This window comes from Chroicocephalus ridibundus, chromosome 6, assembly GCF_963924245.1.
Source record: "Chroicocephalus ridibundus chromosome 6, bChrRid1.1, whole genome shotgun sequence".
Lineage (NCBI taxonomy): Eukaryota > Metazoa > Chordata > Aves > Charadriiformes > Laridae > Chroicocephalus > Chroicocephalus ridibundus.
This window is the reverse complement of record NC_086289.1, coordinates 71087297-71101286: the sequence shown is the minus strand read 5'-3', so window position 1 is coordinate 71101286 and position 13990 is coordinate 71087297. Positions and strand designations below refer to the sequence as shown.

The window sequence follows — 13990 nt, the reverse complement described above, 5'->3', positions numbered from 1 at the left end:
ACTATATTAAAAGTCTAACCTACATTGCAGCCTGCACAGTTAAAACGGTGCAAAATCTGTGTCAGGCACTGAAAGAACACAAGCTAGCAGTTCTAATCATGACGGAAAAAGGGTTCTTCAAGTTTGTTGTTTGGTTGGTTTTGTCTCTTTTTTTTAAAAATCAACAACATTAATTCTACAGGATTCCTAGTGCACAAGCACTGTATTATTCCTACCTGTTCTCTACTGCTACAATACAATCCTCCCCATGTGTATTAATGATATAATACCTTCTTGTACTGAACTGACAAAAAGCATATACAACAAATGAGATAAGACAAAAGGTAAGTTTTGAATAATATTAGAAAACTGAAATGGTTGTAATTACAGATGCTGTTCAGTACCACACATTTGAAGCTGCTACACTTTGTTACTCTATCAACAAAAAAGTATGTAAACATCTGGTATAAAAATGCAATTCCTAAGAACTCACTCAGGAACCTCTGTTATGTACACTGCACAGATTACGGTAACTCTTTAAAACAGGTAAGACTATTTTTAGCATTTTAAACAACCAGCCCTATGAGAAAGATAAGCGTGGCTTACCTGAGAGAAGGAAATACCTGGATAAACTCAACCTAATGTCCTAATTCCCAAGTCTCTGGGAATTCCCGTCCTCTTATTCTCACAATCTCTGTTCATTTTAGGAAAACTTTCCTTCCTGGTTTTACATATTTCATGAATTTAAGATAAAGAATTACCACTGCATGGTTGAATGAAACAAAGACCCTTCAAAGAGTTCTTCATGAAAGCCTTTGTCTTGGCTGAGAAAAGCAATTAGGCTCTGGGCCAGACTCAGGGATGTTTTGGGGATTCAGGTTCGGCTCTTTGCTCAGCGTCTCCAGCCCCAAGGGAGTATCCTGACTATCGGATTCCCAGCCATTTCAAGAAAAAAATCTGTGCTTCTGAGTTGCTGGGTTTTTTTCTTTAACCAGAAATGCTTCTGGAAGTTGGAAAGACCTTCCTAGCAAGACTTTCACAATAATTTCTACAACCCACTTGAATGCTTCTATTAGAAAGAAATTAAGAGAGATTAACATTTCCTGATTAACACTATTTCCCATTAAATCCTCTATCCTGCTCTAATCTTGAGACAGTTTATTTGACAACAGGGGAAAATACTGCCTCTGATATCAGCATTTAGATCCTCAGTCTCCAAGTCATTTCAATGTAAGTGCAGGTAAAGTGCTTTGCTTCAATACCCACTTCTTGATAGTGCCAGTCTGAGAAGAAGGCATGAGACCTTCCGTTGTAAGGAAGTGGAGAGAATAATTTGTTTAGATCTCAAAATAAATCATGACTAAGGCATTCAGCTTGTTAGTTTGTTGGTATTCACAATGGTTAAGCAACACCCTATATGACTCAGTATCGTTATTAAAAGTAAATGATAATTGCATTAACTGATAAAAAGTCCATACACGAGACTCAAAAGAAACATTCCAGTGTCTGGGAAATTATTACCTAATATATAAGTGTCATGAGCCAGCATTCCTGCCCAACATAGCAGTTTTCTTCCTCACTCCCACAACCCTGAGCTGCTTTCTCGCTCTTCTTGCACCATAGCCTCCCTGTGCTAAAGCAAGAATTCATGTGATTGCATGTGGAAATGATCAAGATTAAAACCGACCCAGCAGAAGAAAAATAAATGGTTTTAACCCAGAACACTTCACACTTTAGTTCACTGCCTGACCAAATGAACACTTCTGCCAGCCAATAGCCAGGGGCATCACCACATCCTTAAGAAATGGTGGATTAAAGGGACTGTAAAACAAAGAGCTTAGAATTTCACGTACTATTACTTTGACAGTGTTTCACACGTCCTTTAAAGCCACAGATTGTGCCAGTCTCTACAGTACTTCTACAGACTTCTGTCAAAAAAAGCCCCAAAGCAGACACAAGCCAAAAATCAAACTAGGTAGCAAATACCAAATGCTCAGCTTGGTTTCTACACCTCTCCTTAAAATGATAACCCTAGAGATAAATAGTGTAAATCCAATAAATCTTTTCTTGTACTTAATACAGCTAACTGGAAGGAAGCTGTCGAGAGAAGCATGTGTTCAACCTTAACCCAAAAAACGCAACCTACATTTTTTTCTGCTTAGATCACCTCCTCTCAGACTTCATGGCCCAATGAACCACTCTCAACCCTTGCACTCCAACTTTTAAAGTCAGGTCCTGTAACTGTTACTATTTAATAGGAAGTTGTGCACCCAAAGCAGAACGCTTCTTCTGCCTTATATGTTATTGTTGGAGAGATGCTGAATTAGACGAGCGACGTTCAGATTTTCACTGCGCAGACCTCTTGTACTTTTTTTACAGCAGAAGCACAATTGACAGTAGACGTATCTTAGTTCTCATTCACAGCCTTCCTCGGAAGCCACTTAGTCCCCGGGAAGCAGCTTAAAAATTTATTAAATAGGTTTTTCATCCAAACATCCTCTTCCTTTAGAACTCATTATCACTTAACATGCAGAGACAGGGACCAAAGCTGGACCCTGAACGTATATTTTTAAGTATGAATTTTGGGATGTGTCCCCCAACAAAGCGTTATGAAGGAAAATACGTTTATTACTGACAGCAGGTCAACAACCAGGGCCTGGGGGTGCGGGGGCCGCGGGGTGATAAAGGCCCCTCAGGTACATCCCTGTTTACCGCTGAGGCCACGGCAGGAGGAGGGCGATCCGGGGGTGCTCGGCGCGGCTCGGCCCGGCCCACCGGCCCCGCTCGCCTCAGCCCCGGCCCCCCAGCCCCTCTCCCGGCCCAGCCCACCGGCCCCGGCCCCCACAACCCTCTCCTCACGCCGGCCGCCGCCTGCGCAGACCCGGCCGCCCCCGCGCCCTCACTCACCCCTTGTAGTAGGCTTTCACCCGGACCTGGTGGGCGCTGTCCCCGCCGAGTCCGCCCCCTCCGCCACCCGGAGCCGACATGGTGCTGTTGCCGCTGCTGTCCCGCTGTGTCGGCATCCCCCCCTCCCGGCGGCGGGCGGCCCGGCCCGGGGCGGCGGGCGGGCGACGGGACCGGGCGGAGGCGGCGGGGGTCGCGCAGCCGCCGCCGTCCCTCGAGCGCGCCGCGGACCCGCCCCCTCCTCACGGCGCCAGCCCAGGGCGGGCGGGACCACGCCGAGTGAAAGGGGTGTAAGCACTGGGATGGGGCGGGGAGCGCGGAGCCGTGCGGCAGGGGACCACGGGCGCTGCCCCACGGGGAGGCGGAGGCGGTCCGGGAGCAGCCGATCACCGGCTGTGCCGCCCGGGGAGGGCGGGCGCCACGCCTCGTCTGTGTGTGTGTGCTCCCCCCCGGCGCGGTATGTGGACTCTTCCCCGCACACACCTGCGGAGCGGAATGCTCCACGCCGAGGCGGAAGGGGGGAGGCAGCCGGCAGAAAAGGCGGCTGAGCTGGTATATCCAGCTGCCACCTCGTTGGCCCCTCTCCTCCCTTCCCTGGCAGTTGGTACAGCCCACCGCCAGGCACGCTGGGACTGCCGGGCGGCAGCACCGCCCTGGCGCCGGCGCGGCTGGGTCCGCGGCCTCCTTCGGTAGCGGCTCATCCTGCGGGGCTTCACCGCAGCCGGGAGAGGGGCGGAGGAGGAACGCCATCGTTTCACTTAGGTACAAACAGGACCCCCCTACGTGTGAGGGTTAAGAGCTCCGAGAGAGCCGCCGCCGGGTCTCGCTGGGCCGTCGGGTAGGACCAAACCCGTCTGAGGGCCAGGACCGGCAGCCCTGGGCACCCCTCCCTGGCTCCTTGGCCATCAGCTTCGTGCCGTGACCCCGCCGCCAATTTTGTCACCACCAGCCCCGTTTGACAGGAGCCACAGAGAATTCGGGGTTTTAATACAAAGCGGAATTTTAACGCAGAGCTGCTCGGAAGCAATAGCACTGCGTTTCTTACGACTGTTGACTAAAATATTTTCTATAAGGATTCTAAAGGTGAAGTTTTAATTACCATGTATCAAGTGGCTAAGATGTTTTTAAAGAGACATTTCTAAGAAAGAAAACAGGAAGGATGTTTTTTTAACTAAGGGGGCGATAGGAGTTGCTTAACAGAAGGTATTTTATTAAAACTGTTAATCATAAACCACCTTATCACTGCAAGGAGTATTTCCTTCCCGCTTTGCCTATTTGATAACACATATTTACATTGCCCAACACTTCCTAACAGATGGATGTTTCTGGCAATCCTAAAACATAAGGAACCTTTGTTTTCTTCTCTTACAGTAAAACCAATTTCAATCGGCATCATACATGGATATTTTTATCAGAGCAGCACAGAGTTCAGCTTTTCCGTGCTCAGTTACAGGCTGCTACGCGAGATCAGCACTTTCTAATCCACACACTTTGCTCTTTCTCGTGCTAGCAAATACAGTAAAATAATTTAAGGCCCTATTTGGTGTTTGCCTTAAGTGTGGTTACAAAGCAAAGAATTCTTTTTCATGCTACCTGACCTTCCTGCAGTGGTTAGCTGGGGTTTTTTTCTCCTCATAAGAAAGTTATTTGCTCCACCCAGCTTCCAGGCAGTCTTAAATCCTTTCTGAGCATCAGGAAGTACCTTGCTGTATCTACTCACCCATATCTTGCACCAGGACTTCCAATGCGTTTTCTATTTTCTACCAGATCTCCAAGGGTATTTCAGCATGAGTCTTCACCTTCCCTACACCTCCTTCTTTTTTAACCTATGAGAATTCCGATTTTTGCCTACAGAATCATCATCTGATCTTTTATACAAACAAGGCATCCTCATTAGAGCCGGTAAATTACCACTACTTGTCACAGGTAGTCCACCTGTGGTCAGTGTAACTGCTTCATCCTGCAACAGTTTAAGCTCATCTATAATGCTTTGGAACGTATTTGAGTTTTATAAGACACTTGCTGAGGTTCTTTTCTTTGCAAAATACTTATGTATCCCAACTAGCTGCTAGACATCTGGCAGTTGTTTTCCCCCTTCATATCCAACTGTCAGTTTTTAATTATCAATTTTTAGCCAATTTCATTTTCACTCACACAACTGGTTCTCTGTCAAATATTTAGTGTCAGGAGCCAGCACTTCTGTCCAATGTAGCTGCTTGCTTCTTGTATCATTGAGAATACAAGGAAATTTGAAAATACTAGTATGCCTGGAGGCTACAGAATAATGCTATGCAATTCGAAGATACAGAAGGTATTTCTTCATCACAGAAAGACATTTTGTGAAGAGAGAGGTGCCAAGTTTGTCAAGATGTCCTATGTAAGATTCGAATTAGGCTTATGTGGTATAGTGGCTACTTGTCTTTGTGGAGGTTGAGCTTTGCTTATTTATGCCAGGTAATACACAGGAGCTGCTACCACCTACAGACAGGAATTAATTCACCTCTGAACAATTAAGGTTAATTTAGAGGGAGAATTGGTCTTCCCCATAGCAGGGAAAGGCTCGAGAGCCAACATTTTGTAGGAAGGCACCAAAAGCTAAGTTAACGGAGCTAAAAGACTCTTCTGTTTCATATCCCTCAGAGAAGTTCACCACCAGTGTCCTGGTTGGAGCTGCTGAGATCCTTGAGCAGCCAATGTGGAAAAGCACTATGAGTAGATATTTCCCTGACTAACCTCTCAACAGCACTCTCAAATCATCACGTATCATCTCCCTACTATGGCACAAGCATGAGATTGCCCAGAGAAGCTGTGGCTGCCCCATCCCTGGAGGGGTTCAAGGCCAGGCTGGACGGGGCTCTGAGCGACCTGGGCTTGTGGGAGGTGTCCCTGCCCAGGGCAGGGAGGTGGAACTAGATAGTCTTTATCGCCCTTTCCAACTCTAACCATTCTATGATTCTGTGAAGAAAGCTTATTTGCTACAGCCCCTAGGAACATATCACTCAACTCTGCCACTCCCACAGGAAAATTGCAATTGTCCCTGCTGCCACACAGCACCACGGGCCTTGAGGGAGGGCCAGGCCCCTCACCCCAGCAGGGCTACTGCTCCCCACCACAACCTCCCTGCACTACCGTGAAGCCACTCGTTCCCCCACCACGACCCAGAAGGGCCGGCGGTGCCGGCCGCTGACAGCCCAGGCCCGGCCTCACCTCACGGACGACGCCCAGCTCCAACGACAACATGGCGGCGGGCGCCGTCACGTGCCCGGCGGCGGCAACGGCGGCGCTCAACGCGCCTGCGCGGCGCCTCCCCCTGAGGGAGGCGAGAAGATGGCGGAAGCGGAGTGAGCGGCTTGTCCGAGGCGAGTCTCCCGGCGGGACGCGCGGAGGAGGGGGAGCGGCAGCGGCAGGCCCCGGCCAGGCCGTGGCGGGGCGGGGCGCGTAGGCGGGGACCCGCGCCCTGACAGCACCCCGGCGGCGGGCCAGCCCCCGCGGGGAGTGGGTGCCTCCCCTCCCGCCCGCCTTTCCTCCCTTCCCGGTAGCGCTGGGCCGGAGCGCGGCCGCCGGTTGTAGCGGCGGAGGAGGAGGGGCTGGGCGAGGCCGCGGCCCGGTGCGGGGGGCTGAGGGGACGGGCCGGGCCGGCCCGCGGCGGGGAGCGGCCGCCGAGGGGCCTGGCCGCCGCCTGAGGAGCCGCCCCAGGGTTCCCTTAGCGCCCCGGGCCCCGGCTGCCCGCCGGCTGGGCCGCTCCGTGACGGTTCGCAGCGGCAAGTTGCACCGCGAGGCGTGGGTTGTATTTCCACAGAGCACTGTTTTAAATTTCCTTTTTTTTAAAGAAAAATACAGAACCCCAAGGTTTGGGTAAGGTTGGCCTATACTGTAGCTGGAGTGGGGGGAAAGAGAGAGGGTTTATTTTGGAGCCTTGGGTCACATACAAAAATGCCCATAGGGGTTAGACTTTTCCTTTATTTTCTGTGTTTTGTACCCTTGGAGTAGTAAGGAGAGGTCATGAATGGAAAGAGTAAGAATAAACTGTATATCTTAAGAAAAAAAATCCCAAATACCAAACCTATTTTCAAATACCAGTTATGGTTGCAGATTGGCAGCAGTGTTAGTTATTACCATGATGTTTACCAAAAGCCAAACTCTCTAAAACAGGAGTAGTGACATTCATATCCACTGTGAAGGTAGTTTAATGTTATTAGTATAGAATAGCAGGTATTTTTTTACTTTAGTTATTTGCTTTGACCAAAAAATATAGAGAACAAAACTTCTGAATATTTACATTAAGCACAGTGTAATTTGAAATTATGTGGTATCTCATACTGTTACTGCTTGAATAAATACTTATTTTCAATATAGTTTTCTGTTGTGCTTTGTATTTTGGGCTTGCTTAAATGTGTAGTGGTTGTTTAAAGTTGTGTTTTCTAAAACTTACTTTGCATTAGAGGTTCTTTTGAGTTAAAGTTGCTCACAGGCAATATCATTCTAAGTTCTTCATCGTATATTTAACAAAATTAATTTTACTATAAGTTAGGAGTTTTGCCTTTTTGATAGCGCTGAGTGCTCAATGAACAATTTCCGATCATTATTTTCAATTGTACCTGAGAGGTTTTTTTTTTATAACTAGAAGTGATCTCTACATATACAGCATTGTAAAGCAAAGCTGTAAAGGCAGTTTGATTTTAAGCCTGTATTGGTTTTTATGCTTTCTGTCATAAAATACCCATTTACTGAATTGTAATGGATTCTTGCTTCCCTTGCTAAAAACAACCATATTTTATGTATTTCCTCTTCTCCCTTAAGCATTCCACTCCTCACATTAAGAGAGGGGAGGTTTCTAACAAGTGTCATCTGTTGAAGCACATTACAGCTCCTTCAGCCGAGAGAGGGCACGCTGTTTCTGCGTGTTGGTGCTGTGCTGCCTGGTGTTTGCGTGGCGGCAGTTCCGAGGGGTGGCAAGTAGCCGTCTCATCTCGGCTGGAAGTGAGGTGTTAGAGGAGGAACTGAGATGCAGCTCAGCGCCACGCTACGCTGAACAAAAGTTTAGGAGCTCTTTCTTATTTTCCTTGTACATCCAATGCAGGAGCATAGTGGCAAAATTATTTTTGGAAATGAGACACTTTCAGCTACAGGATTAACAGCTCTCACAGGGTGAACTTCTGATGGAATAGCTCGTAGAGTGGGTTAAATTGTAACTTCTCACTAATAATACATCCAAAATGTGTCTGAGAACGAAGGAAATCAAACATCCAATGTTGTTTTCTTAGGCTAATTTAACTGGTTGCATAACTCTCTGCTAAAACAAGCTAGACAAGTTGAAGGTGTAAATATTTTGATGCGCTTTTAATGTCCTCTGGAGGAGAGAGGATTTTTTTCAAGGTACTTTTCATTAGCATTATGTGAAATTAATGTAAAGTTTTTAGAAGTGATGTTGGTTTTGTTTCAATTGAAGTGGTTAACCATCTATGTTAGCTTGTGCTCTAATGTAGGTAGACAAATGACATCAATGATGCACAACAGATCTGAATTTTTAACAACAAAACCATATTTTTTTTCTTCAGTTCTAGTAGTAGGGATCTTTGCTTTTAAAGCATGCTTTGTTGCCATGCATTTTCTTTGATGGCAAAACATGCAAGTATACAATACAATGATAGGCGTGAGGTCCTTAGGTGATGGTGTATCTATTAAAGTTTAGTTCATAGAATCTGTTGGGTTGGAAGGGACCTTTAAAGGTCATCTAGTTATTCCAAGTACTTGGGAACTATGGCATCGCGTGCAGTTCTCTACTTGCAAAGTGGTGTTTTGAGAGGTGAAGATAGCAGCAGCAGCCTCCAGCATTGCATTCTGCTTTCGGCTGTGTGACTGGAAACTCCTAATTGTGTTCCTGTTTGATGCAGCATCCAATGGGCGGTTTGTTAAGCACTTGGCAATGATACTTTTTTCCTAGTATGTTGCAGCTCTCTCAACGATTATTTTTCTGAGCCCTTCTTTATTGTAAAAAGGAAACAAATCTCCTGCCCACCCGTTTTTTTTAACATCCTTTTAAAAGCAATAAACAGCAACTGTGCTATTTCCTGTTAATCATAATACTAATACTGAAAAAGAAACTAAAGTAAGCACCCCTCATATATTGAGATATGTGATTCATTCAGTTTTAAAGACGACATTTTGGGAGAGAGACTGTACTCTGCAACAGAGGGAAGACTCATAAGGTTGGGGAGGAATCATCAGAGATGCTTCAAATAGGTAGTTTCTTCCTTGGCTCTTGCTGTATTTTGTGAGACATTGCTGTAAAAAGTAAAAGCATTTTTCTCCCCATCCTTTCCATCTCTTTCCAAATAGAGCATGCCACCGGTGATTTTTGCCAAGAACATGTTTTGCTCTATGTACAGAATGGTCAGCCAGCGGTTTCAGCACTGTGCTGCAGGGAAGAGGGATGTGGGAGTACTGCCATGTAGCTTGCTGGAAATCTTGCATGTATTCTTAAATTGGTCACCTGTTGCTACTCTCGATGGACGTTAGAAGATTATAACCGCATCTCTCAACAAATTCAGTCAAAGAATAGCAAATACTACAAATTTATCCATTTGAAAATTGTCCGTTATTCTACTCAGTGAAGCTTAGATTTTTTTTGCCTTTAAAATCTGCCTACTGGCCTTCCGTTTGTGAACCACTTTTTTTTCAATTCTGCCAGGCTGGACAAACACTGCACAATATGGAGAATGAACCAAACACAACAACATGTTCTGCGTCTACAACTACTATCACTACCACTTCCACTTCCCGGACACAGCTGCCACAGATCTCTGTCTACAGCGGCTCTGACCGGCATGCCGTCCAGGTACTGGGCTGTGAGATAGTCTTTCGTGTCCTGTACAGTGCTCTCAGATACAGGCATTGCGTGATACTTTACACAGGATAAACTTTCCATTCCTAATTGCTATCTTCTTTCTCAGTATCTGACTTACTGGTTTTCAGAAGATATTGTTTACCGAAGGGTATCGACCACTTAAGAATAGTGCAGGGTACAGGCCTGCTTCCCAAATAAGGGAGGGGGCACGCTATGCTAAAAAGTTTGGGTTTGTCGCCATTCCCTAAGGGTATGGATTATTAACATAAGACTTTACAAAATAACACAAAGTAGAGCTGTTTGACCAACATTGACTACAGGGATCCAGAGGCATCTGTGTGTGTGTGTAACTGCTGCTTTGGGTCCAGCCCCCTCTTGCTGTTCTTTAAGTTAGGTCTACTCAAACTCTGCGCTGTCCATTCTGTTGGGTTTGATAATTGAGTCTCTCCCACACTATCCTGATCTTTCAAAAAGTGGACCATTATGTAGGAGTTGTTGACAAGAACCTAAGAGGCTTGGATGTTGTGTTATGAATGGTGTGATATTGTTGGCTTATTGTCAGGCTTTCCTTGAAGACGTGAATATATTTATGTTGACTATATCCTGTGACTTGTTTGAGAACAGTGGTGGAGCAAGTTCAGTATTACCTGATTGGTGTGAAAGAATTTATTTGGTTTTATTTCCTTGTAAAGGTAAACTTCAGCATCATGTCAGCATGGTGTGTACTTTGTAATTGTAATTAATTACCTACTGATTCATCACAGGTTATTCAGCAGGCCTTGCATCGTCCTCCTAGCTCAGCTGCTCAGTACCTCCAGCAGATGTATGCAGCCCAACAGCAGCATCTAATGCTGCAGACTGCTGCTTTGCAGCAGCAGCACTTAAGCAGTACCCAATTTCAGAGTCTGGCAACTGTACCACAGGTGAGAGTGAAGATTGCTGAAAAAGAATGGTGTACCATTTTCTAGAGTAGGACTACAATTCTAGAGCATTGTCAAACATAATAACAGGTTAAGTGCCTGAGCTTAAAGCCTCACAATAATTCACTGTTATATTTTAATGTCTTTGTTATTTTAAATTGTATCTTCCTCCAAACTATTTGGAGGATTTTGTCCAGTGTTATAGGTGCTCCAGTAGGCGACCATTCCATGCTTTATTGCATACATTATAATGCATCATGAAAATCATCAAACAGTAATAATATAAGTATTAAAAATAGGCTACTTCAGTCTTCATCCCACGATTTTCTCAAAAGTTGATGGGGAAAGCAATGAATAGCAATGTGTGTTAGTGGAATCAAAGAATAATAATGAACATCTGGTATCTTAGTGTGCTTTGCCACACATCTGGCTGCATTATAAGTAATGGCAAAATTCAACTTTAATTCGGAGTGTGGAAATGTAGGAAGTAAATGACATTTAATTTCTGAAGCACAGCTTCTAACGTTAGTGGACACTGGAGGAGACCCATTTTGAAAACTCAAGCAGTGGGAAAGATTTCCTTTGACCTCAGTTGACCTTGTATTGAGAATACTGTCTTGCAGAGATAGGTGGTTGTTAATGATTTTACACATAGAAATGCTAAAACGGAGTTAAAGACTTCAGGGATATAGCTGGCTGTTGTCAGAACTGAGACTGACTCTTCTATGCTTCTGGCTTTTTCTTCTATATCTTTTCCATTAGATTGTGGTAATGTATTGATTTGTCCCTTTTTTTGTGATGGATTTGTGTGTGTATCTACAGTTACCAAGACAGAGCAAAGAAAATCAGATTGGGGAAGGCTAAGAAGTTTTGGTATGCAGTCTGTTAATACAGAAATCTAAATCACCATCCCTGTATTCATCTGAAGGGCAGAATAGCGTACAATTACAGACACTTAGATGTGCATACATAAATTATCATTTTAGAATATAAGGGTGTTCTTTACAGCATTTATAAAGTTTGTTTTATTTTTAGAGCATTATAAACATAATAAAAATTATTATGTGAGTTTTAATAATGTCAGTTTTTAATGATGTCACATTAACAGCTCTGAGCACCATAGGTAGTGAGCTGATCGGTTAGCTCCATCATTAACAGTTTGATAGACTTTACCTCTGATAGCTTTTGTTCAAGTCTTGATCTGCAAGAACCTGTGTGCCTGAAATTGGGTAGGAATTCAAGGCTTTTAGCACCTTGCAGATAGCATTCCGTAGTGCAGAGTGCACTTTGCTGAAAACTAATTCCACTGAGTAAAGCATTTTTACTGTTAACTCAGAGAAAAGGTAATGGTAGAGAGGGATATTTCTGATGGTTTATGCAATAATATGAACATCACTTAAACACTTTTTGGTTTCAATATTTGACACATATTCTTGCTATTTAGGCAAGCCTGTCAGGTGGGAGGCAATGTACTTCCCCCACTGGGAGTGTCACTCAGCAGTCAAGCATGTCGCAGACCTCGGTACGTAACTGAACAAAGCCCTCCATCCATTCTCAACCCCTCTTGGTTATTACTTAACTACTTGGAAAACCAGAAAAGATTTTAGTATTTAAATTTGTATGGTTAAAGTTAGTATTAGTGAAACAGTAAATAGAAGTATGACGACTCTCATAAATGTTGGCTGCGCTTCCAGCATCTGCCAGCGATGCTGATGCATGCTGCCAGCTGCCGTCATTGCTGGCCAGCATTGGAGGCTTCCCCAGTCCCAGCCCACTCTTGGTGCTCTGAGGGGCAGCTGCTCACTCCACAAGTGCTAGTGACTGTTCAGACCGCTGCAGGAGTCACTCCCTGAGCTTTCATCTTTTATAATGATTTCTTATTGGATTTTTCACATCAGTTTCTTTATTCAGGGCACTATTGTAGGTTAAAATCATAACTGTGATCCGTAATGAAAGAGCACCAAATCTAAAGAATCCAAGTCAATGCTTACGTGTATATATATGAAACTGATTAAATGTTTATAGCATTCATTCTTTTATTGATTATCATCTTTTATCATGCATCTTTTATGCACTTTCAATAACTTTATCCATAGTCTAGGCATGTGCTCAGGCTTCAGTTGTTAGCAGCTCTGTGTTCAGTTCATGCTGTATTTCTTTAAGTGGCATCTTCAGATATGTAATTTGCACAGTCTTTTATGTACAGTTCTACAGTTGTCTCAAGTAGGACTTTGTTAGTCCTGCAGACATCCTGCTTATTAATCATGCCCTCAAGCTGTTCATGACTTCAGTGCATAGCTTCAGTGGTTTAACTGTATATTTTTTTAAGCTCTCATAGCATTGCTTTGGCTTACAGTTGTTAGAAGTAAAATCATTCATTCATTAAATTTTGGAGGGGAAGTCTTTAAAGATGTCTGATGTTAAACTAACAGAATAATTGGGCTGGGATTTTTCAAGGAAATCTTTTGAGTAAGTGATGAAAAAGAGCTGGGCACTTAACTCTGTTCGATTGGTTAGGAGAAAAAAAAGGCAAACTAAAACCACAACAGCTTTTGTTTGAGAAGATGCTAAAGAGCAATTGTTGAGGAGCATTTCATGTGAAATTGTAGAAAGTTTTAGTCTCCAGTCATTTTTAAATGTGCATATGTGTAATGAGGATTCAAAGTCCATATATGGTGGCACAAACAAATGTCCTGATCAGGTTGTAGAACAACTGTAACAGAAGGTATCAGTCCAGTCAGATAATATAAACATTTATAGATGCTTAAATATTAAAAATCAGATATTTTTTCTTAACGTATGTCAAGCTCATGCTACATGTCCTGTAAATGTGTATTTCTATGAGGTATATTTTTCAGATGTCATAATATCATTGTTTATACTTGTAACTGCTTATTGTTATTTACTGCTAAACGGTTGCTTGCAGTCTAAGAATGAAAATGTATAATCTTGCCAGAATCCAGTTGTGTGATGATTGGCTCAATATATTTTTGGTATCTTTACAGTTCAGAGATTTCAACTGCCCCTGCCATTTTTGTCAAAGGCTTTCTGGCTTTAGACCCTAGGATGAATGAATTTCCATGACAGAAGCAATATTTTTGTTTCCTTAGATTAACCTCTCCACCTCTCCTACACCTGCACAGATAATAAGCCGTTCACAGACCTCCAACACCACCAGCAGCAGTATCACCCAACAGACTATGTTGCTGGGGAGCACCTCTCCGACCCTGAGTGCAAGCCAGGCTCAAATGTATCTACGAGCTCAAATGGTAAGTTTTGATTACAGTTCTTAAGCTTGGTTTTGGTCCATCCATTGTCGTCCCCTCCCCGACCCCTCCAA

General features: G+C 44.2%; 2 protein-coding genes across 12 annotated transcripts in view; one reads left to right on the top strand and one right to left on the bottom strand.

The window, feature by feature from the left end:
- Positions 1-6215, bottom strand: part of PRKCI (protein kinase C iota) — a 31991-nt gene extending 25776 nt beyond the window's left edge. The window contains exon 1 of one of the 3 annotated variants that reach the window (XM_063340080.1): positions 6091-6215. Coding sequence is in view for 1 of the 3 variants with exons in the window: in XM_063340078.1 (XP_063196148.1) it covers positions 2887-3002 (116 nt within the window). In the remaining 2 variants the exon portion in view is untranslated. Of the gene's footprint in view, positions 1-2886; positions 3340-6090 lie in introns of those variants that run through there. The other 2 variants (XM_063340078.1, XM_063340079.1) reach the window with 2 other exon arrangements.
- PHC3 (polyhomeotic homolog 3) overlaps positions 6169-13990 on the top strand; it is a 38871-nt gene continuing 31049 nt past the window's right edge. For 3 of the 9 annotated variants that reach the window (XM_063340068.1, XM_063340077.1, XM_063340075.1), the window contains exons 1-5: positions 6169-6242; positions 9575-9721; positions 10495-10653; positions 12095-12172; positions 13761-13919. In XM_063340068.1, coding sequence (XP_063196138.1) covers positions 9596-9721; positions 10495-10653; positions 12095-12172; positions 13761-13919 — 522 coding nt within the window. In that variant the 5' untranslated portion in view covers positions 6169-6242; positions 9575-9595. The remainder of the gene's footprint in view (positions 6243-9574; positions 9722-10494; positions 10654-12094; positions 12173-13760; positions 13920-13990) is intronic. The other 6 variants (XM_063340069.1, XM_063340073.1, XM_063340072.1 and 3 more) reach the window with 6 other exon arrangements.